The 21,310-nt window shown below is 44.9% G+C and overlaps 1 protein-coding gene across 2 annotated transcripts in view; it reads right to left on the reverse strand.

Annotated features, from left to right (window-relative positions):
- LOC8042063 (ephrin type-B receptor 2) overlaps window positions 1-21,310 on the reverse strand; it is a 273,829-nt gene that overhangs the window by 19,592 nt on the left and 232,927 nt on the right. Inside the window, exons 3-10 of one of the 2 annotated variants that reach the window (XM_042291061.1) lie at window positions 20,015-20,446; window positions 17,118-17,349; window positions 10,043-10,198; window positions 8,695-8,997; window positions 6,460-6,756; window positions 2,649-2,760; window positions 1,297-1,364; window positions 403-447 (exon numbers count right to left, since the gene is read on the reverse strand). In XM_042291061.1, the coding sequence (XP_042146995.1) occupies window positions 403-447; window positions 1,297-1,364; window positions 2,649-2,760; window positions 6,460-6,756; window positions 8,695-8,997; window positions 10,043-10,198; window positions 17,118-17,349; window positions 20,015-20,446 (1,645 nt within the window). Of the gene's footprint in view, window positions 1-402; window positions 448-1,287; window positions 1,365-2,648; window positions 2,761-6,459; window positions 6,757-8,694; window positions 8,998-10,042; window positions 10,199-17,117; window positions 17,350-20,014; window positions 20,447-21,310 lie in introns of both variants that reach the window. The other variant, XM_040499562.2, reaches the window with a different exon arrangement.

Consider the following 21,310-nt stretch of genomic DNA (forward strand, 5'->3'; position numbering starts at 1 on the left):
CTTTCTCAATTTGTGCGTTTTACGTCCTTTTGCAGCGTAACACTAGATTGCCCACGCCAGACAACGCCATGCTTTGGGCATTTCTCACAAGTCGAAACGTCGAAATTGTTGCGTGTCAAACGGTACGTTTGAGCTAGCCGATTGTGCGAAACTCAGACTTCATGATACTGATGCGCTTAAAACGAAAAGATTCATTGCATGAACCATGCAGAAAGCTGAGACTTATACAAGGTTGCGACTTATAGACCGGAAAATATGGTGTACGTTCTTCAGTCAATAATAAATGGCCTCTATTATATTTTGTCTTGTTGGATGAAGTTGAACAGCCGACACCATGTTAGTAAGAGAGGTAGCAAATATATCGGGCCCAAATGCAGCAACAGGATTTAGAGCAGTACTTACGCCGTGCTGTTTGAACTATGGGAGGATGTTCCAAAGCTGGCACTACTATAGGCAGAAAAGGAAGCAAGGTATGAGTTAACCAGCACCACTTACACCGTGAAAGCAGAAGCCCCAGAAGTGTTAGTGCCAAGCCATGAAAAAGCATTTGATGAAGATCAATTCTCTTTAGCTCTGAACTGGACATAAATTGTTCACATCATTTTTATCCCAATCAACTGGACAAGTTTACAGTCCAGAAATAATTTACTAATGACCAGTTCAGGCAAAGTCAATTATCTACATCTATCTTTTACCCAAAATGACCGCCTAAATTTTCAGAGAATTGTATGTCAAAAATTTTGTCGAAATGTCAATAAAGTCTACCTAAGTTCAATATCAATGACCCAAATGAGTCACAGACACTGACAACATATTAATGTCCATGACTCCGAATGTTCAGGGCTTGTTAAACTTCATGTTAACTGGAAGTTTAAATTAAGCTAAAGGCAAAAGCCTCTTACACACATATACATCGGAACACATATACCACGAGTCATTTGTATCATCTTACATGATCTCTAAAGATAAAGAACATGCAGATAAATGAACCCCACTGATCCAATGGAATAATTGTTACGAAGCCGCCAAAGATTTTCTTCTTCGGCGGCTTCATAACAGTTATTTCATTTGATCAGTACAGTTCATTCATCTGCCTATTTCTGATTATATGTGAATAGATATAAACACTTGCATAAGAGTAAACTTGCAATGTTAAAAAGGTGAAGTTGTGCATCTGAGAGTCACGTAGTACAGAAAATCTCAACATCAGACCGGATAAGTGAACTAGTAAGCGTCCATGCAGAAACAGTAAGTGCAGAAAGTTGTATAGAAAAAGGGCATCCTTACATTTCTTACCTTCCCCGTTACGGTATTCGAGGGTATCACAATCACTGGGTTGCTTCTTGTTGCAGTCGTCTGAACTCCTGCAGAAAAAAAAAGAAAGAAAGAAAACATGTTGAAGATGATTACAATTGTAAATACACAATGTACCTGAAGCATGTTCACTGATAACTGGAACATCAACATATTAGTCTCATTTATTACCAATTCATAACCAGTACTGGCTGAAAACTTGGAAGATATCATAAGATATAAGCATCATATATAAGAGCATTGAGCAGTTATGAGAAAGAAAAAAAAACTGACAAAACCTTTTGACATTACAATCACACAAACGTTCAACAGATGTAAGTTCTAGTTGCGTTATTATTTATTTTCCAAGTTTACTGGATAATTGCGAGTATGGGCTGCACTTGTGTAAAGGCCGGTGTGGCCTTTACACAAGCGCAACCCATAACCAAACAAAAATATTTTTAAAATGTTATATTTTTGTGTTCAAGTTGCCTGCCCCCTTTTTTCCAGGCGCGCCGACTGCTTCTGCAGTGTGGCGCACACTCCGCACTTCCGCCATTCTTACCTGCCTCTGCTCCCTCTTTCTGCCATGTTTTGAAGAGCAGATAAGAAAGATTACGGGAGTAAAGCTTCAGGCGCTGTCCTTTTAATAGTTTTCGTATCATCCATGGTCGCCTTCTGCCCATGTGACAACAGCTGCTGTGAAATTGGGGACTCAAGTTCCCGAACGTCGTCATTAGGCTTCGTGAATGTTTCGTCCTGCTAGGTTGCTTTATGTGGGCCCCACAACTTGAGAGCAGTGGCCAAGTAGCTTTGAACTATCGCTTATGCCCTGGAGTGCGGCAGACGTGTAACAGGTAGCGAATAGGGTGTCGACAAGATCTGGCGTACGGTGCTGGACAAAGCATTCTGTCCGGGGCGGGCTCACTGGTATGCCGCAGCCGCTCGACGTTAACATCGAAACGGACGTCGAGGTGAAATTCTATGGAATAAGTAAGTAATGTGAACCCCGGAGTGGTGCTTACTGGATGGCTCAAAAGAGCAACTTTGGCCACTGGTGACGACGGTCAGACCCGAGGGCCGAGGATGGCGCAGGTTAGAATGATCGAGACCGAAATAAAGGTGCTCGAGCCTATTGCATGCGATTGCAGCTACATCCATTTTTCGGTGCACACTGAAAACAATTTTGTTCTTATCCGTGTAAGGGCTGCGCCTAAAAAAATTAATGAAATTTGAAGTAAAAAAAGATGTACGGCCCTTACACGCGTTTATACGATGGAACTAGTGATAGAACTGAAGATAAATTTCAACCCCCCTTCTTGGCTTGCCTATTCAGATAGTCTATAACAACTTACCGTTTGATGTAGAGGATGATCATCACAATGACGATGATGACTAGAATGACGACAGCGACAGTGGCGCCAGCAATGATGCGGACTTGAACCTTGTCTTCATCTCCCACCAGAGCTGGAGGATACAAAACCGAAAACATGTCATGAGGAACATCATGAACCAAAAGAAACCTTTGTGCGGTTCCTGGTAGACTAGCTGTACTTAACTGTTAAATATATCCCGCAAACGTCGGCCAGAGAAGCGGCCTGTGTCATCTAGCGAGTACAGCGAGATAGCATAAAAAAATAATGTTTTGGATGATTGAAGAAAGAGTAAGTAAACAGGCAAGTTGGTTCATATTACAGATATTTGAAAAAACCAGACACGACGGACGAAGAAAAGGACGAACACAAGATGCCTCAAACGTTTTGTGTTTGAGACGTTTTGAGTCTGTCCGCTTCTTTGTCCGTCGTCTCCGTTTCTTTTTTTTTTTTTTTTTTCAAATAGTATGTGTAAATTCTTTTGGACATTTTTTTGTGTTTGTACTAAGTGTGATTTTTGAGATGTTCTACATTGATAGCACACTTTCAACATGCCAAACGTAAAAAAACCTTTGACTGTAGTTTGCACTGTCATATTAAGGATGACAACAAGAATGCAGTTGTAATCAAATGCTAACTAAATGACAGAAAAAAAAGAAAAAAAAATCGAAGAGAAAAACAAAAAAACATAGAAGAGTTTATGTAACTTGTATTGAGGAGTAGCAATAGCTTTGGAAAGAGGTACATTATTTTCTGCAAACATCACTGCTTTCATCGTTAGGCGGTGCTGGTATGCATTTTGGACACCGCTCGCACATTATATTTAACAGTTGAGTACACTGTATGTCCAAGGCTTCTGTGGTCTAAGCATAATAAAACATTGTTCAGACATTGGAACTTGTCTTCCCTTTTGGGGCTTCTCTCACATTTTATGAGGCTTATTCCTGCTTGAATTCAGTTCGGGCACTTCTGAGGAAACGTAAGGAAGTTTGTCGTACAATGATCAATGAATGGTGGCATACAAACTCCTGTCCAGTTGCTATCTTCAATCAAAAGTTTGCTGTGCAGATATGGTAATTGAAAAAAATAGAAGTGAGATATGTTAATTAATAACATCTAATATATTCCAACTTACTAATTTCAGCTGTGCACAAATATAGCAGTCTACATTAGCCAGCATGAATGTTGGCTTCTTGTCAATAGACTACTTCCATAAAGCCCTGCATGCAACACGGCGCGCGTTGCACTCTGGGAACTAGTTGGCCAGGGAGGAGGGTGGCATGGTTTCGGTTTCGATCGACACGTCGACAAGAGATTGTTTTCTGGTCCCGAGAGCTTCATTTGTGGTCTCTAAACTAACCTAAATGGCCAGACCTCGAAGCTTTAGCACAAGCCCGAGACGTATAGCTTGTCTTAACACATGCTTCTTGTATTTTTGTACTTGAGCCTTCCTGTTAGCGCTCCAATCGAGGTATATGTGGACGAGCCAGTGCTGGGAGTCTCGACGCTGCGAAGCTCGGGTGCTCGGGGATCTTGCTTGTGTACGAATCAACAAGCTGTAGCAAACAATAAGTATGCATACATCGAGCTCGCGCCTTTACATTAGTGTTGTTGATCAGGAAGTTTGTTTGCTTCGTGCGTCCATAGACGAAATATTTCTTTTTGCAATTACTGTTTTTCTTAATGTGCCTGAGTATGTGAGGTAAAACTCGGAGGTGCCATTGAAAAGCTCAATTTTAACACACTTCTTATCTCTTATCTGTACTGACCCACAGCACTGCACAAAGTGAAGTCCCCACCCGCTTGCATTTCACTAATATTCAACATCGCATAAGCGCATAAAGTTATCCTGCAATCATATAGGCACATTCGCGCATACAGACCGTTTTAAGAATGCAAAAGTCGAGCACTTGTGTGAAGAATGTCGCACCGTTCACCGGAAGTGCGTTAGACGGGCATGAACCCCTATGCGCATCGCATTGGGGTTGATGCCCGTCCGGCGCACGGTGCGACATTCTTCAGACAAGTGCTCGAACGAATTCAAAGCGCATTTGACGGTTGCTAATGGCCATAATATTTGTTATGTGTTTGCTTTCTTCCTGCTTGAGTATGCTGAGATAATTTCAGACACACCGTTCCCGGCACAGATCTCGGGCGTCAGTAAAAGCTCGTCCAAAAAGGCTTAGCGAGGAGTAGGGGACGCTTGTTAGGGCCTCCGTCGTAGCTAGCCGATCTCAGCGTTTGCGAAAAGTTAATCTTCTATCAGCATAAAATTTGAGTGGGAGATATATGATGACACGAGGAAGACATCATAGTAACTTTTGTGCAGTAGTGAGGTCGAATTTATTGCGTTTCCTTGAAAGTTCATGCGTAAACGCTGGCCTCAACTTTGATACCCTGTGAGGATGCGGCTTGCTTTTCGCCCAATGAAGTAACAAGGAGCGGACGTTTGGCAAACAAAATGCGTGTAAGGCTCCAGACGAACAAATTTCAGTTGTAGTTCACTGGTACTAGACGGGATTACTGACATTGAGCTCAAAGATGCACTCGTGGGGTGAGGTGACTAAGCCACGACTTACTACGTTCGCATACGCACGCACAATATCCGGTGTTTCGGGAACCAAGGAAAGTGCCCCAGTCTTCGCTTTGTATCGCTCGAGTATGAGTGTATTGTACGTTCGTGAAAAGTCAGATAATCGAAAACGCAAGCAGCGCGTTCTGTCGCGGCGTGATAGCATGAGATGAAGCTGCTCAGTCGAAACCGAAACTGAGTGGCCAACTAGTTCCCAGAGTGCACTGCGTGGTATTTCGCCGCGATGGGGCGCGTCGGTTTTGGAAGAAGTCCATTAATCGTTTGAAGAAATGAAGGTCCCATCTGCCAGCTCAAATTAGTTTGGCAGCCATGCTCATCATATCAAGTTGCTCTTCATAACTGTCAGTATATTTTGAGTTATTGGCATAGTAAGTAAGTAAGTAAGTAATATTTATTTTCAGCAATATTGTGCTGAGGGCACCAGACAAAAAGCTTCCATGAGGTAGCTTGACTGGGCCTGGTGCCCCTGCACTTACAGGGCATTGTAAAAAAAACAAGTACTACAGAATACACTTTGACTAAACAAAACAAACACGTACATCTTTTTTTGTTAAACAGTGAATATCATTGTGGTCTATAAGGAACTTGTTAAGTAATGAAGGCAGGTTATGCGCAATAGATTGGAGTGCATAATTTGTACGAAAATGAGGCACGTTCCAGAACTCTCTGCGTCTGACAAGGATGAAGGATTCACGTTTTGTCAGATGGGATACATTAGACAAAAAAGAAGCAAACTCAGCGGTCGAAAATAAATAAGAACATAGCAAACGGTACTCGTATACACTGGCAATCCAGTAGAAAAAATAGGCCTATAAGTTGCTGTACTCATAGTTTATAAGTTGCTGAACTCAGGCCCCTCGCATAATCCAACAAATTAATTAAAAACAAAATTTGACATGGTTAAACAAGCTTTCTCAGATTGATTGACCACTTCAAGAAGGTTACAAAGTCTAAAGCAAAAAACTACAGCAGTGCATTCTGATGCACATGACTCAATGACAAGAATCAAACTAGATTCCCCATATGAGGATAATGAATAAACCGGAAGTTTATTTTATTTACCAGATTATATTGCTACCCTGTCAATGGTTTATAAGGGCACAAGCTTCAGAATATTAAAAACATAACGAAGTTGATACAATGAACTGATCAAATATAAAGTACTATTAAGGATAAAAGCTGCAAATGACGCCAACTGACCGGGACTGTGGGTGTACTGGCCGGTGGTGAGGTAGACAGTGTCGCTGTACTCGCCGAAGCCCCGGGTGGTCTTGACGCGCACCTGAAAGCCGTACTCGCTGCGTGAACGCAGCCCCGTGACGGCCAGCTGGAGCTTGTGCGACTGCAGCACCGTCTCGTTCTTGGCCCACTTGCGGGGAAAGAAGCGCACCTCGTAGCGCTCCACCTCTGGGAACGGGTCCTGGGGGGCGTCCCAGGCCAGCAGCACCTCCGTACTCTTGATGGCCTTCGCACGCACGTTGGAGATGACCGATTGCACTGCGCAAGGGGCGCCAACAACATTCAACGAGAGAAGGAACATTTCGGAAGCGTCGCAGCGAAAACTGGATCGCCTGCAATTGAACGCTAATCGAGCCAATGCCCAAAAGGCAGCATTGAGAAACAAAATTAGGAAGGAGAATCACTTACTCGAATCATTTCAGAATTAAGAACCAGATGCTCCACAGTTTAGGTTAGCTCTATAGTTCGCGACAGGTTAAGAGTGTGGGGGCAGCTCTTCCCACCTCTTTCAACTTCAGCAGAGTGAACACTGGAGAGGAGGTCACCTCCCCTCAGGCGTTTGCTCTGCTAAAGCGTAAAGACGTGGGAAGAGCTGCCCCTGAACTTGTCCGGTCACCGACTAGAGTATAGCTTAATCCCGGTAACAAAGAACCTACTAAGTATTAGAGGAGCATAGATCACCTGCTTCCAAAAATGAAATTGGAGGATTTTTATATTTGTTCTTTATTTTGATGTAAACGCTCCAAAACGTTTTTGTATATATAGGAACGATTAGAAGAGTGTGTATGTGAATGACAATGAAACAGCATAATTTACACATTAAGTACTAGGCAAAAGTTCGAGATAATTCGGCAACCTCATGTGAAATGGCTATATAATTGTATACCCATATCTGCTACCGAATTTAAAAATTCTTCTTCTTGAGAAGGTCTTAGTGGGACCAGATCTGTTGAAAGGCACCAATTGATATTCGTCTGAAATTTGTTTCATGATTAACTGAAAAACAAAATTATCTCAAATGTTTCTGCAATGGTGTACTATATATTGATATAAAATACTGCCACAAGAATCAAGTAACAACTGTAATGACGTGACCAGACTAAATATTGCCGCGCGCGCAGCTGGCCAAGTAAGCAGCGCGGCCGTGGCCTAACGGTTATCGAGCTATCCTTCCATGCAGAAAGCCAGGGTTCGATGCCTGGCCGTGCGTACACATTTTTGTTGACTCTAATCTGATGTTCTGGTAAATTCGAGTACCGTGTTGCTAATTCGAGGTTAGAATGTTCTACACGCCAAAACTTCTACGCCGATTGTTCCAGAAGCCCACACATGTACAAAAGGGGCTCCGTGTGGCAAATCGGGGCAGTTTTCACCCCAGCGTTCGACTCTGCTCCTATGCCGACTTGAACGCCGTCGATGCTCTGCTGTTATCTTGTTTCCTTTTTTATTTTTGGGCACAAGTTCACCCCCATTAAACATTTCAGTTTCCCCAGTTATTCTTTGATTCACCTTGTCATTTGTGACAATATGACTAAAACGTTTGCGTCCAGGCAACAGGAAGCAATAGGGGAAAACTTTAGAAAATGATTGAAAACAAAAAGCTGACAATGAGAGGAATCATAAGGAGCTTCAGAACTCCCACAAAGCCAAAAAGAAGTGCCTGCAGGATGGCGATCTTTGTCCAAAAGCCAAGGAGATTGGAAAAGCCCTCTTCTGGCCTCCATCTCCAATACCACCTGAAGTTTCTTGAAGTAAACTTATTAGATATTGTTTCATTCACATCTGTAGCTACAAACACAAAGAGTATTCATATTGAATCATCACCAAAGAAAAAATAGGCATATTCTCAGCGACACGAAAAGTGAACTCAGGTTATCTTGCCCGCGAACACCGTAAAATCCCAAGCAAGCGCCCACTCAAAATTTGGAGATAACCATGTAAAACTACGGTTGGGCGCTTCTTCGGTCAACAATATGTAAAGATATGCATGTCTCTTGTGTCTATATTTTACGGTATTTTGTGATAGTAAAGTATGTGGTTCCAAAATACTGTACTATATTGATACTGACATTGGGAACTGTTGCAGCAAACATACTTCATTTCCTACAAGATTGTTTATAAATTATAACACAAATTTTTGCTTTACCCAATCTCTACAGTAATCCCCTCTGAAGGTGGCCAGGAGAGGAAACTTACCAAGGGCATCGGTCTTGACGGTGATCTCGGCGTAATGGCCCTTGTCAAAGCCCGATACACCATTCTCAGCATACACTTGGAACCGGTAAGCGGTCACGGGCCGTAGACCAGTGACCGTGACACTGGTCTCATTGAAGCCTTGCCGGGCAGGTGAGAATGTGACGCTGGGACTGCACATGTCACAGACGACGCGGTACGTGGTGTCTTCTCGGCCGCCCTGGTGAGAAGGTGCCTGCCAGCTCAGCGTCACCGAAGACTGGTCCACGCAGCTTGCACTCAGGTTCTGAGGTGCCCGAGGAGGTTCTGAAGAGAAAAGGGGGAGACTTTGTCAACCTTGTGCTTCACGGTCTCAAGTCCTGAGAAGTCTTTTGCAGATTGCCCAAGCACTAAAGAGCATGCTGTGAGTGCAATTACACATGCTGCGCAAGCTGGAACCTGCAGCAGTAACTGTTTTGAAGCAAAAACCTAACACAAATGACATTTCACATGTGTGTTTGCCAACATTTCAGTTTGATTATTTATTTTGAATCTTTTATATACCGTAAAATACCGGGCAAGCGCTTACTCAAAATTTAAAGATGATCACAAAAAAATAGGGGATGGGCGTTTGTCTGGTCATCAATTTTACATATAAACGTGCTGCACGTATTTCCTCAGATCTTACAAATTTGGGTGTGGGCGCTCAATGTGGAATGGGCGGATGCGCGGTATTCTACGATAGGCAAGGCAAACAATCTCCTCTGTGCTTAGATAATTTGGGAAAAGGTTCATTACTCAAGCAAAAGCAGTGGGGGCAAGCTACCTTCAATGCAGTGCGACCCACTTACAACAAAAAAGCATATAATGATGTACCACTTATAACGATCAGTTCCTAAAGTTTCTAGGCTGGAAATGATCAGTTTCTAGTCCAGATACCATGATAATCGATTGTAACGATTGAAATCTCAGGTTTCCTCGTTATTATTATAAGTGGATTGCACTGTATTTCGTAGTAAAAAAGAAGCTGACCATGGGCCACTGGCAGTGACACTTCGGCCTCTCAGCGGCAGTAGCGCTATTGGTGAGTGTCTGCTTAGAGAAACAAAGCGAGATATTCTATGTATTCCAATAAAAAAAAAGTACAATAAACCGAACAAAACCAGATATCGCCAAGATAACCTCACTACAATCGAGTGTCATAACAAAGGTTTGAATTCCTCCGAGCAAGCCTGCCCTCAGAGGCACTACCGCCACAGCAGGGCTTTAAGGATGCACCATTTCTTGTGCTCTGCAGAGTATGAAGGAGCTAGGCAAAGGACTGCAAACGACGGCGGCAGCGCCCGGCGGTACAGCCAGCGGAGAGACTCACGAGTGCAAGGCATAGTCTTGGGGTCAGTGGGAGACCTAAAGTAGCGATCTTTGCAGCGGCACTCTGTGGAGCCCGCCTGAGGCGCGATGCTGTATGAAGGGCAACGCAGGCACGGCCCATCTCCCGAGCTTGGCTTGAATGTGCTGGGGGGACACACTGAAGCAGCAGAGAGAGAAAAAGAAGCAGACATTGTAGCGAAAGCCAGAGCAGGTTAGGTTGCATAGATGTAGCTGTTAGGCAGTCTTTAGCTCGAGTACTCAGCTCACCATCCCATTAAGAAGCCTTAGCTGCAGCATAGTATGTCAAAAGTGTAGTGGTAAAGCAAAGAATGTACACCAATGTCAATGCTTGGTTGCGGCGATCGCATTCATGCAATATTCTGGCAGTAGAAATGCTTTTACCGATAATGAATTCCATATATTTTTCCTGGCTGTTTCTCTCATAGTAGCGTCCTAATAGTGTCAGGGTTGCCCTTGAAACCACAATGGAGTACAAGTGCCACTCGTAAAGAAGGAACTATTACCTCATAAACTCATATCGGGTTGGTTCAATCAGACTCCTGTGTGACAACACCAAAATGAAGCTTACCTGTTACACTGATTACTCTCTGGCTAGAAGCCGTTGTCAAAGTGTTACATATTTCTTTTTTAGAGAGATTATCGGCAGAGAAGTAATGACCAACGAGCTCACCTACACCAATTTTGCTGAAGTCACAAAAAGGCCTTCTAGTGTAGTCACATCATGATTGAACTGTCCTTTTTGTTTAATATCAATGCGGTCACTCCCAAAATCAACCTGGCAGACGAGGGTATTAATTAAAAAAAGTTAGATTCAGTCCCCTACTAAGTTCATACAGTTTCAAGTTGATAAGAGTTTCATATCCTTAATACTGAAAAATTGTCAAGATTAAATACTTTTTCCACTTAAATATTAAGTAATATTTACTAAATGTGCACTGCAGAAAATGAATGTAATGCGTAATGTTACATAGCCTGGTCGATACACAATATATATTTGCGAACTTGCCCGAGCAATATACATGTTTGGTTTGCTGTGGTCTTAGATGCACCTATGCAGCAGCATTCATGAAGCAAATAGAAAGGCAAGCAATAGCATTAGCTTGTCTTCATGAATATATATATATACTTGCCTACACTAGGCTTGCACCAGACTACCACTAAACAACGAGCCATTTCAAATAGGCATAGGTAACTTAATGCCATTTAGGCACTATTTCCAATAACTAAACATGTAACTTCATTTTTATTTCAGCTTGTCCTAAATATTTTTTTTTAAATTACCAATAATACAAAGAAAAAACGATGAAAATGGTCAACGACAAACTTTCCTTTCATTGATACTGCAGACAACCTTCGAAAACACCGAAGTTCCCGACCCCTCTAAGCAATGAATTACAAAGGATCGGTATAAATCTTTCTGTTTCTAGAAATGAACGTAGTCGCTCACTAACTCACCTAAGGTGTCTTTAAAATTAAAAAGAAAAAAAATCAAGTATTCTAAGAAACAGCCTCCATCACCTTTCCCTTCTTCCACAACCCCTGCAGGAATAGGCAGGAGAGCAAGCTGAATTTCCAAAGACAAACTTTCTGCTTCACAGTCCACGGAGAAGGACTCAAAGAAAACTTTGCATTCGCTCGTCTCGACTTGAGCACCGCACGCGGAAAGGGAAGTTCCTCTCTACTCTCAGCTTGAAAGGGGACTCGGCACACAGGCCCGCCTCCCCGCCTCCCCGCTTGTCTTTCCCAACTGGTCCCGAAGGGCACGAATGAGACCCTGCCGCGGCAAATTAGCAATTCCGATGGCGCGTAGGTAAGATGGGAAACGCAAACAAAAGAGCCCAAGCCCGGTCCAGAAAACTCGGGTACGCGAGACGAACTCGAAGGAACACACGTACACAGAAGGGAAAAAAAAAAGGAAAGAGGAAGATAGAGAAGAAATAGCGAAAAGAAATAACAGGTTCAGAGGTCGGGTTGCGGAATGGGGGAAGCTACAGCCAGGAAGTTGCGCTTAATGTCGTTTATATATATATATATATATATATTTTTTTTTTTTTGGGGGGGGGGGGGGAGGGGGGGGGAGGGGGTTGTTTTGGATGTTGTTGTTGCTGATTATGTTTCTCGGTAGCTCACACACAAACCTATACGTAAGTGCGCACGTGTGCCAATCCTTTGCGGACTTGGCAAAAAACAAGTGAAAAAACAAGTGAAAAAACATCGCAGACACAAACCCGCTGAGAGAGCAGTGCCACGTAAAAATGAATAACAAACCAAAACTTGCTAAATACAGAAGAAACAAAAAAGGGAAGGAAGCGGGTAAAGCCTGAAAGAGTAAAGAAGACAGAAGGAGGAAGAAAACATGTTCCTTAAACGCGAAAAGAAAGCGACAAGAGCAAAGAACATCTAAGGCAGAAAAGGAAAAAAGGATAACGTAACAGCAACAACAACCAAATGTAAATAACGCTCCTGTCAGAGATATCTCGCCGAAACAGCGCGGTGCCAGTAATGACCTCCGCGCGGTGCGAGGGAAAAATGAGGAGCAGAAAACAGCGTTGAAAGAGAAATAAAGAGACAGAAAATGAAAAAAAAAAAAAAAAAAAGATGTAGGAAGGCTGGACAGGGAAGCCACTCAGGGAAAAGCGGTAAAATTCTCCCGGGAAAAAGTGAAGAAGGGGAAGGCGGATCTGACCGGGAAGGGGGGGGGGGGGGGGGGCGGGAGGGAGAGGGAGATAGAGAGAGAGAGACGGAGAGTGGCGATAGAAAGAGCTCAAAACGCGAGAGGGATACATAATAACAATAACAAAAATGACTGGTCCTTATGGCAGAAAACGTTCCTCTTTCCGCCATCGTCTCCTTTTCGTAAGCTTCGCTCGCCGAGAAGAAACATACGACAAATGCCAGAGAAACGAAATAAAAATAAAATAAAACGAGAGCAACAAGAGCACGGGAGGTGTGTTTGGGTTAGCTACAAAGGCAACACCGAAAGGAAGCTTGGTACCGAAACAAGAAACCACAAAAAAGGAAGAATCTTGCGGAAGAACGCCAAGAGTAGGGCGCCGTGGCTATCGCTCCGCGTTATCGACTGCCTCTGTTTACCGGCGGTAGTCCGGGCGGCGAAGAAGCCGGGAAGCGAGGAGTTACGAGAAAGCAAGAGCAGAGAGAACGAAGCGGCTATATTTCCCCCGATCACGACAGATCCCCGACTCAGACGCGCAGTGGCCGTAATTTCCATGAAAAATTTACGGCACTCGGGGCGTTCCATCACAGACCACGGCGATCGCGGGAAACGACTGACGAACTCGCACTGCCGTCGCTCCAGCAAGCTTTATACGCAAAGAAAAAACAAAAAAAAACTTCCTTCGTTTTTTTTTTTTTTTCATATTTGTTATTATTTCTTAGAGGAAGTAAATTTGAGTTGGGAAACAGCAGACATCTTGCGACCTACTCCATCAAGGGCTTGGCAGGAGCATTCGGAGCTCTCGTGTTGCGGAGAGATGAATTATGTCAATGTGTGCGCGCAAGTATGGCGTATTAAACGAGAAAGAAAAAGGAAGAGGCCATCCAGAACAGGGCAAGTGCGCAACTCAAACGACGCCGTAATAAAAGAGACCAGCGAGTCAGAGATATCGCGCGGAGAACATTACATTTGGCGCATAATGACGATCAAAAATAGGAAAGAAGACAGCTCATTTCCAATTCTCAGTCTGACACATCAAGAGTTGTCTCGCAATTGTGGACGCAGCAAGGTATACAAAAGCTGCTGATTTGTTCCTTTTTTTCTTCGTTTTTTTTTTCTCGTTTTGTGGCCAGAATGATGGCAACGTTTGTGCGTTCAGGAAAGTCGGGTAGGCACAAACTCGAAAGGAGGCTTACGAACAACCTCCGTTATTCTTATCACAAATGTTCTTCAGGCGGTTTTTTTTTGTTTTTGTTTTTTGTTTCGGCGCTATTTGAGCAATTTTCATCTAAACGACAACGGACGGCGACGCGTAAGCATAATGCACGGTCGTCCGCCGAACCTCGGATATCCTACGATAAAAAAAGGACACAGCGTTGCCTGCAACAGCCTGTCACGATGTGCGAGAGCGTTTTTCAACTATTTCCCTCGTCTGCTACAAACGTAAAAAAAAAAAACGAAAAACATCTGTATAAAAAAAAAAAAGAAATAAAAAGCAATAGAAGCTGTGCCAAGGGAAGGCAGCGCGACCCAACATACGTTATCTTCACTACGAGCAGCGAACACGCTTCAGAATGGCTACGTGCGCCTAACACGAAGAAACAAAGTAGAAAAGAAGCTATTATGAGTTCGCACGGAACAAGCGACATTTGTAGCTTGGTGTCTTATGCCTATTTTGTCTCTGCGTGCTTGCGGCGCGAGTCCGTTAGGATACGATTCAAATGGGCGAGCTAGAATCGGCTAGTCGCGCGCCTATCGAAAATTACGTCACTTCCGACGTATCGCCCCACCGCTCGCTGGAGCGCGCGCTTGCTCGCCAACGGTAACGTCAACATTTCTTTTTCTTTCTTTTAACCGCGCTTTTTCACGAATGCTTTGTCCGTGCGTGCGCGCGACGCCGTTCCGCAAAACGACGTCGTATTTCAAACACCATAACTGCACCTTCAAGTCGCGTGCGCGGAAACCACCAGAAAAGCGCGGTCGTTAAAAAGATTAAAGGAAAAAAAAAGAGAGAGAGAGAGAGAGAGAGACGGGCGAGTACTGGGCGTAGAACTGACTGGCGTCATTAAATATGCACCGGAGCTGGCAGTTACGGGAACTGCCCGCCGTAGGGCAACCGCCATATCGTACAACAAACACAAAATGTCTTTTTTTATATAAATCTACGTTGGGTTTGAAATGCGTCTACGAAAGAGTGAATGAAAAATAAAAATCTGCAAAATAATTAGTGTCGAACAGCCCGCACGCGCCGAACGTTCCCCTGCCTGCCTCCGTGCGAGCCCTGTCCCCTCCGGAAAGAAGATATCGGCTATGTCGGTGGTCGCTTTTTTTATCGTTATTACCTATATGAATACTCGGGTTAGTGTGCCCAGAATTCGTTAGTGTTTCCGCTAGTGAGTTGGAACGTGCGCGCCACTTTTCATTTTCTCTGCCTTGGAGAGCGCGCGACCAAAGGGACGTTGGTGCTCCTGAGAAGCTTGCTTCGCCGCATCTAGAGTGTTTATGCGGGGAAGCACACTCAAGCGCCTGGGCTGAGACCGAGAGAGGTATGGGTTCATGCATGGGGCTGGCCGATTAGAGAAACTTGACGTATCGTTTGTCTAACCCTACAAAATATCTCGGCTGCTTAGGTATTGGTACCTCACCTACGTAGGCTTAATTATATGCATAAGAGAGCGGGTAAGCGGTAGAAGACCGCGCTTAACGGGGAGCGGTTGCGCGCTCTTGCATAGGAGAGGCGCCTTTAACTCGGGCTGTTAACTAGCGTTTTTGTTTTGTTTTTCCAATTTATAGTGCACTTTAAATGAGATTATAATTTAGGCTACATCGGTCGAGGAGCCTCTCCACAAATTCGCAGTGTCAGTGCGTTCAAAACAAGAAGAAAAAAAAAAACTATAATGGACGTAATACTGCCAACGAAAGTTAAAAAAGAAAAACCGTTGAAACATCTAGTTTCTCGCTTTTCTTGCATTGCGTATTGTGGTCTCGAACACCAACGTGCATCAATGTTCGGCCCGTGTTTGGGTAACACAGGCTGCTAGCTATACCGACTTTATTTCGGCTTAGCAAACTTCATAACTTCTTAGCCAAGTGTAGCTCTTATTTGTTATGCGCGGCACTTCACACAAAACTGGATCCATTAAGAAATAAAACAAACGAAATGAACGTCTTTCAAAACTACCGCGTCTGCTCGCACGAACACGTTTGCTTATGTGGGCGGTGATTATTTTATGTGTACGGAAAATCTGCGTACACTTTAGTGTGGGGGACCCACACTAAAGTGTACGCAGATTTAACTCGCCTTCTCTAAAAGCGTCCAACGCACAAAATACGGATTTTATTATCGTTTCTTTATAACTAACTGTACGTCGGTTTTCTTGCGTTTTCCATAACTGAGAGGATGCCACGAAATCTAGTCAGGTGGAATGTGTTATACAGCGCACCAACCCGGACAACAAATACTTCATGTACGTAACTGCTCGCAACTAAAATACCAAAAGGAAAAAAAAAGTGCCGATGTCGTGCTTGCGCAAGTTGTCGCAGATGGTGTGTACACATGTTACCGCGTTCGGAATACCACAGTCTGAGTCAGTAAACGCGCCAGGTTTCACCAGAATAACGGTTCTTGATGGTAGCCTTTGAGCTGCGCAAACAATACGATGCAGACTGCCGATAGAGCATTCGGCTTAACAGCGGTTAAAGCGCCAAAACTGCCTCATTATCTAACGGCGGAAAACGATTAATCAAATCGCGCGTAGAACTGGTTCTCCCCTCCTTGACTGAGAAAAAATTCCCAACCATTTCTCGGACATAGGGTTACGACCGAAAACATGAAATTCCGTCATGAAAGAAGGTGTCACAGCCCTCAAGGATGTTACAAGCATGCCGAGCTAAGACGCAAGTATTCCCTGCGCTGAGGGCGACGCAGCTGAAGCAAAAGGCTTGTTGAAACGCGGAAGCGCGGCCTCGTCATAAGACACCAGGCCGCGGCTGAACCGAGAGAAAAAATCAACTTGGCAGCTGGCCAACTCTGCGGCAGCTGCTAGTTTCAACCCGCTTTTTAAAAGCTTTTTTTTTTATACATGCGCCTTTTACGGTGATTATTACAATAAGTATCCGATGCTTTAAAATAGTAATGTCTCATTAATATGAACTCCATTAGTGTGAATATTCTACAGCAAAGAGAGCAATTTCGGGGACAAACTGGATAGAAGAGTCCACGCAGTTTTGTCTCGTAATTCTGGATGAGTCACGTTACGGACGATTTTTAGAGTGATCGAAAGTGCCCATATCAAGGAGACATGACTGAAAACGGGTACCGAGGAGTCTTTGAAGTCGGACGCTTTCCGGAGAGATAAAAGATGGAGGGGTGTGCGCTCACTCTGGCAGGAGCTCCCGACGGCCCTGAAGCCCGGCAGGCAGGCGCATCCCCCCGACGGCAGGGTCCAGTTGCCGTCGCCCTTGCACAGCATCCGCGGCGGCGCCTGGGAGACCCGGGCGTTGGCCACGCACTGGCCCTCGGTGGCCACGATGGCCGTCACTTCGCTCGCCGTCGGCGTCTCCGGGAAGTGGGCCAGGGAGGTGGTCACGTTCGGGCACACCATGTAGTACACCTGCGGGGGTCGTTCGAGAGGTTTGCATTGGCCAGCGGAACAGAAGTCATCGATGATAGGCACCTTTAAAAAAAGGCCGACCTCACCTAGCCAAACCTCGCGTAACCTACAGCCTAGCCTAATTACGAGAGTCCAGGTCGGATTCATCGGCGTTCCTGGTTTTTCCGCTTAGCGATTCCATGCCGTGGCTGGTACGCGATAGCGTATATTTGGCGCATTCTTATATCGGACTACAGAGTGCCGCTACTTTGTTTACTTCATCCATTACTAATTTAATAAAGCTGTTTTTGTCTCGATTCTCATGCCGCCTCATCGAGACAGGTTTCTCGGTAGTCGAATTGGCTTTTTCCACATTTAAACTTTGTTCGTTGCATTAAGGTTATCGCTGATCAGATTAGTAATAATATCATTAAAGAAAACCTTCAACCACATCGGCATTTAGTCGAAAGCATAAAGATCGGAAAAAAGTGGATACTTTTTCCTGCTCTTAACGCGATTTCAGCTATAACGATAACACGATTGCAGCTCACAAAGTTCTCAACTGGCTAAAACGATTACGGATATTTCTTTTTGAAATGAAACAGAAAAGGTAACGCAATTAGTGTCGTAACGTAGTTAAAAAAGCTTAGCTAAAAAGAAGAAGAAGGAAAAAAAACAAAAAAAAAAACAACGACGCCTTTTTTAGAAAGCAGTTTTAGTTTTTTCCTCGTTTATTGTTATTCTTTCTGGGAAACTCGATTTCTGATTCCTGCCGCAATTAGAACGGCATCGCTCCCTCTAGTGTGCAGAGTTATCCCACTAATTGTGTTTTCCGACTCAATTACCGCTAATAAGAAGTATCTCAATTCTCGCACGACCCCAATTTCACGTGGCCGCAAAATGGCTTAAAGCTTCAAAAGCAAGCTTTTTAGAACCTTATCTAGGTGGTCCTCAGAATATACACTACAATTTCGTTTCAAACATAGACGAAATCCAGCGAAAAAAGCGTGTGGGTGCGGCGCTCGAACACCGCGTGATAGAAGTGTTTTCTTTTTTTTTTTTTTTTGCTAAAACGGAGAATTGTATTGTGCGTATGTTTACACGGCGGTAAAGAAATAACCCCAGAAAGGCAATGTTTCGAACGGCGGGTTGTCTGTTCGAATGTCCTTGGTGTTCTATTTACAGACGTGACTTTATCGTGTGGTCACAACACACTTCTTTTTTTCCATAGACGCACAAATTTTTTTTTTTTTTTTAACCTTTCTCGATTATTTATGTCACACCCCTTATCATATACGATAGAGACACTACCCTAAGATCTTATTGCTCGCGTTCGAACATATGCCGCTCAGACTGACATAATTACGTTCGAATCGCACAAACATAGCGGTTAAGAAGTATTTTAAGGCAAAGGCCTCTTTGCGCGGTAAAGAAAGGCGATTGTGGACGTATTCGCCAGTGTACTTCGCAGGGAGGTATGCCGATGACCGATTCTCGAAATATACGTATGAGGACATCCGATTGGATAAAACACACGGATAAATGTTTGAACGAAAAATTCATAAAAGTGAACGAAGAGGAACTATAACTTTTCTTTTGCCCGCGGTGTGCGGCGAAAACAAAACTAGAGGTTTTAAAATGACTGGCGTATCTCCATTTTCTTTCGAAGCAAGCAGCACCGTTGGAGCCGTCACGAACTACGGGACGAGCGCGATCGGGCGAAGCGAGCTAACGGGGGACGTTTAGTGTGCTTGCGGGAGTTCGGTGCCGTCACTTCAAAGCATGGGTTGCACAGCAAACGCCCGTTAGACTCGCAATGCGCAGCGAATACGATCTCCTGAAACTCTATAATGTTATCTCGGAGAACCTGGTTCGCACTGAGACAATGAACACGTCAAAGCTCGCGTTCTGTGAGCGCAGATTGCGTTTCTACGCGGGCTTGGTCGTTTGTTGTACTCCGTTTCGGACAATATGAGCTGAAACAGTCCTCCGTATTTCTTTGGCGTTCCTGCTCGTTTTCGAGAAAGCTTCATGGTCCGAACTATAAAGAATGGAATGCGAAGTCGAGGCCCGAAACTTCGGACTATTTGACAAATGGAGAGATAAACAAAGCTTTTCGCAGAAACAGAAAAAAAGTCAGGATCGGGTGTCTCAGCTCGAGTTGTCTGCGGGGGAGTATACAACGCCGCCAAAGCTGCTTGGCCCTGCCCTGCACCTTGATCCGGCCGGTCTGCACGCCCTCTCGAGGAGATGAGACGCTCAATGAAGCCACGCGCTCGAGACTTGGCATAATGTAACCTTTTGACGGCGTTGTACAACCCGTCGCCATATGACCCGGCCCAGATTAGCACCCCGAAAGGGCTAAAATGCCGCATGGGGTACCTCTTGCCTGCTAAGTATAGAACCACCTTCCGTCCGAGCACAGCGGACGCTAGGAGCCACCCAACCAATGCGGCTTTAAGGGAGTGTCCTGCGACCTTGAGCTCCCTGTGTCGTCCCGCCCCACCGGCAGGTCACGCGACTTTCTCCCGGCGCTGGATCGGCTGGGATGGCTCGTGGCGTCCACTGCGCTCGGACTGAAGGTGGAACGGAGTATAGCGCTCCCAGTATCCGTCTCGACGGCGCGAAAGACGCCGAACACTTCTGCAAAAGCTCGGAGGACCGGAGAGGAAGGAAGGGCGCTCACCTTGACGGCGATGAGCGAGAGGCAGGCGCCCTGGTCCCTGAAGGCGAAGTAGACGCCCTTCTTGGTGACCGGCACAGAGCGCACCTCGGTGTTGATGATCACCTCGGCGTTGGAGGTGAAGCGGCCCTCGTCGGCGGCGATGCGGTCCACGGGCCGGTACGACTCCGGCTCCCAGGGCGGCGGCTCGCGCGTGGCCGCGTCGAACTCGTAGTAGAGCAGCGAGAAGGTCTCCTTGCACGAGAGCGCCATGCCCGGGAACAGGTTGCAGTCGCGCATGCTGAACTTGAGCTCGATGTAGATGCGGTGCGCGGGGCCACGCTCGATGAACGGCGTCCACAGCCAGTTGTTCACGTTTTCGTAGGCCACGTCGCACACCACGTACGACCGCCAGTTGATGCCTTGCTCGAAGTTGGTGAAGCTCTCCTCTACCCACTGCAACGGATGAAAGACGCCAATCAGTAAAAATTATACCTTAAAAAAATAAAGAAGAAACCAACTGGTAATTCTCTAATAAAAATGTCATCCATGAAACTCAATAACAAACCAAAACAGGAGCTCAATCGATTAGTTAACCAGCTACAGTGAATGAAAACAGGACTCCTTTATGTATGCGCACAGCTTAAGAATCGCACACGTGTTCAACACGCAAGCATGTTTCAGACGTTATGTGCTTGCGTGTCAGTGTGCGGCTGGCATGCAGTATGTAGTTTGGGGCGAAACTAACGCGTTCTCGTACACTTTAACGCGTTTAACGAGCCCGGCCACAAACCCGAAAACGCAGTATTTTTGGCCTAAAAGAGCGAACAGCACGCCAGGCCCGCTGCGTTTAAGCAATGCACGCAAATTAAAATAAAGTATGAACAGAGTTAATTCCATGCAAGGCCCGCGGAATAATAACTATTTTCCCTCTCACATCTGGAAAGCACCTCGAACGTAAAAAGAAATATTTTAGGCGAGTGCCAGGTTGTCTCGCTGAATTAAAACGTGGAACAGCGAGTGACATGCTGAACAAAAGGGCAGTACAAATACATAAAAGGGAGTATTCCCTCCCGATCTAACCAACGTCAAAACGTCAAACCCTGCTCGCCTCTTCGCAAAAAAAAAAAAAAAAAAAAAAAAAAAAAAAAAAAACAATTTCCATATTTCCATTTTCGGACCGAAATTCTGCGGAGGCGAGCACATTGTCGGTCTGGTGTAACCAAATTCAATGCAGAGAGCAGCGTCCCATGTGGAACTGCTCTCCGCGAAAACAGGCGAAAAAAGGCATACGAGCAAACCTGATCAAATGAAGATGAA

Source organism: Ixodes scapularis, unplaced genomic scaffold, assembly GCF_016920785.2.
Source record: "Ixodes scapularis isolate PalLabHiFi unplaced genomic scaffold, ASM1692078v2 PGA_scaffold1__304_contigs__length_218370807, whole genome shotgun sequence".
Lineage (NCBI taxonomy): Eukaryota > Metazoa > Arthropoda > Arachnida > Ixodida > Ixodidae > Ixodes > Ixodes scapularis.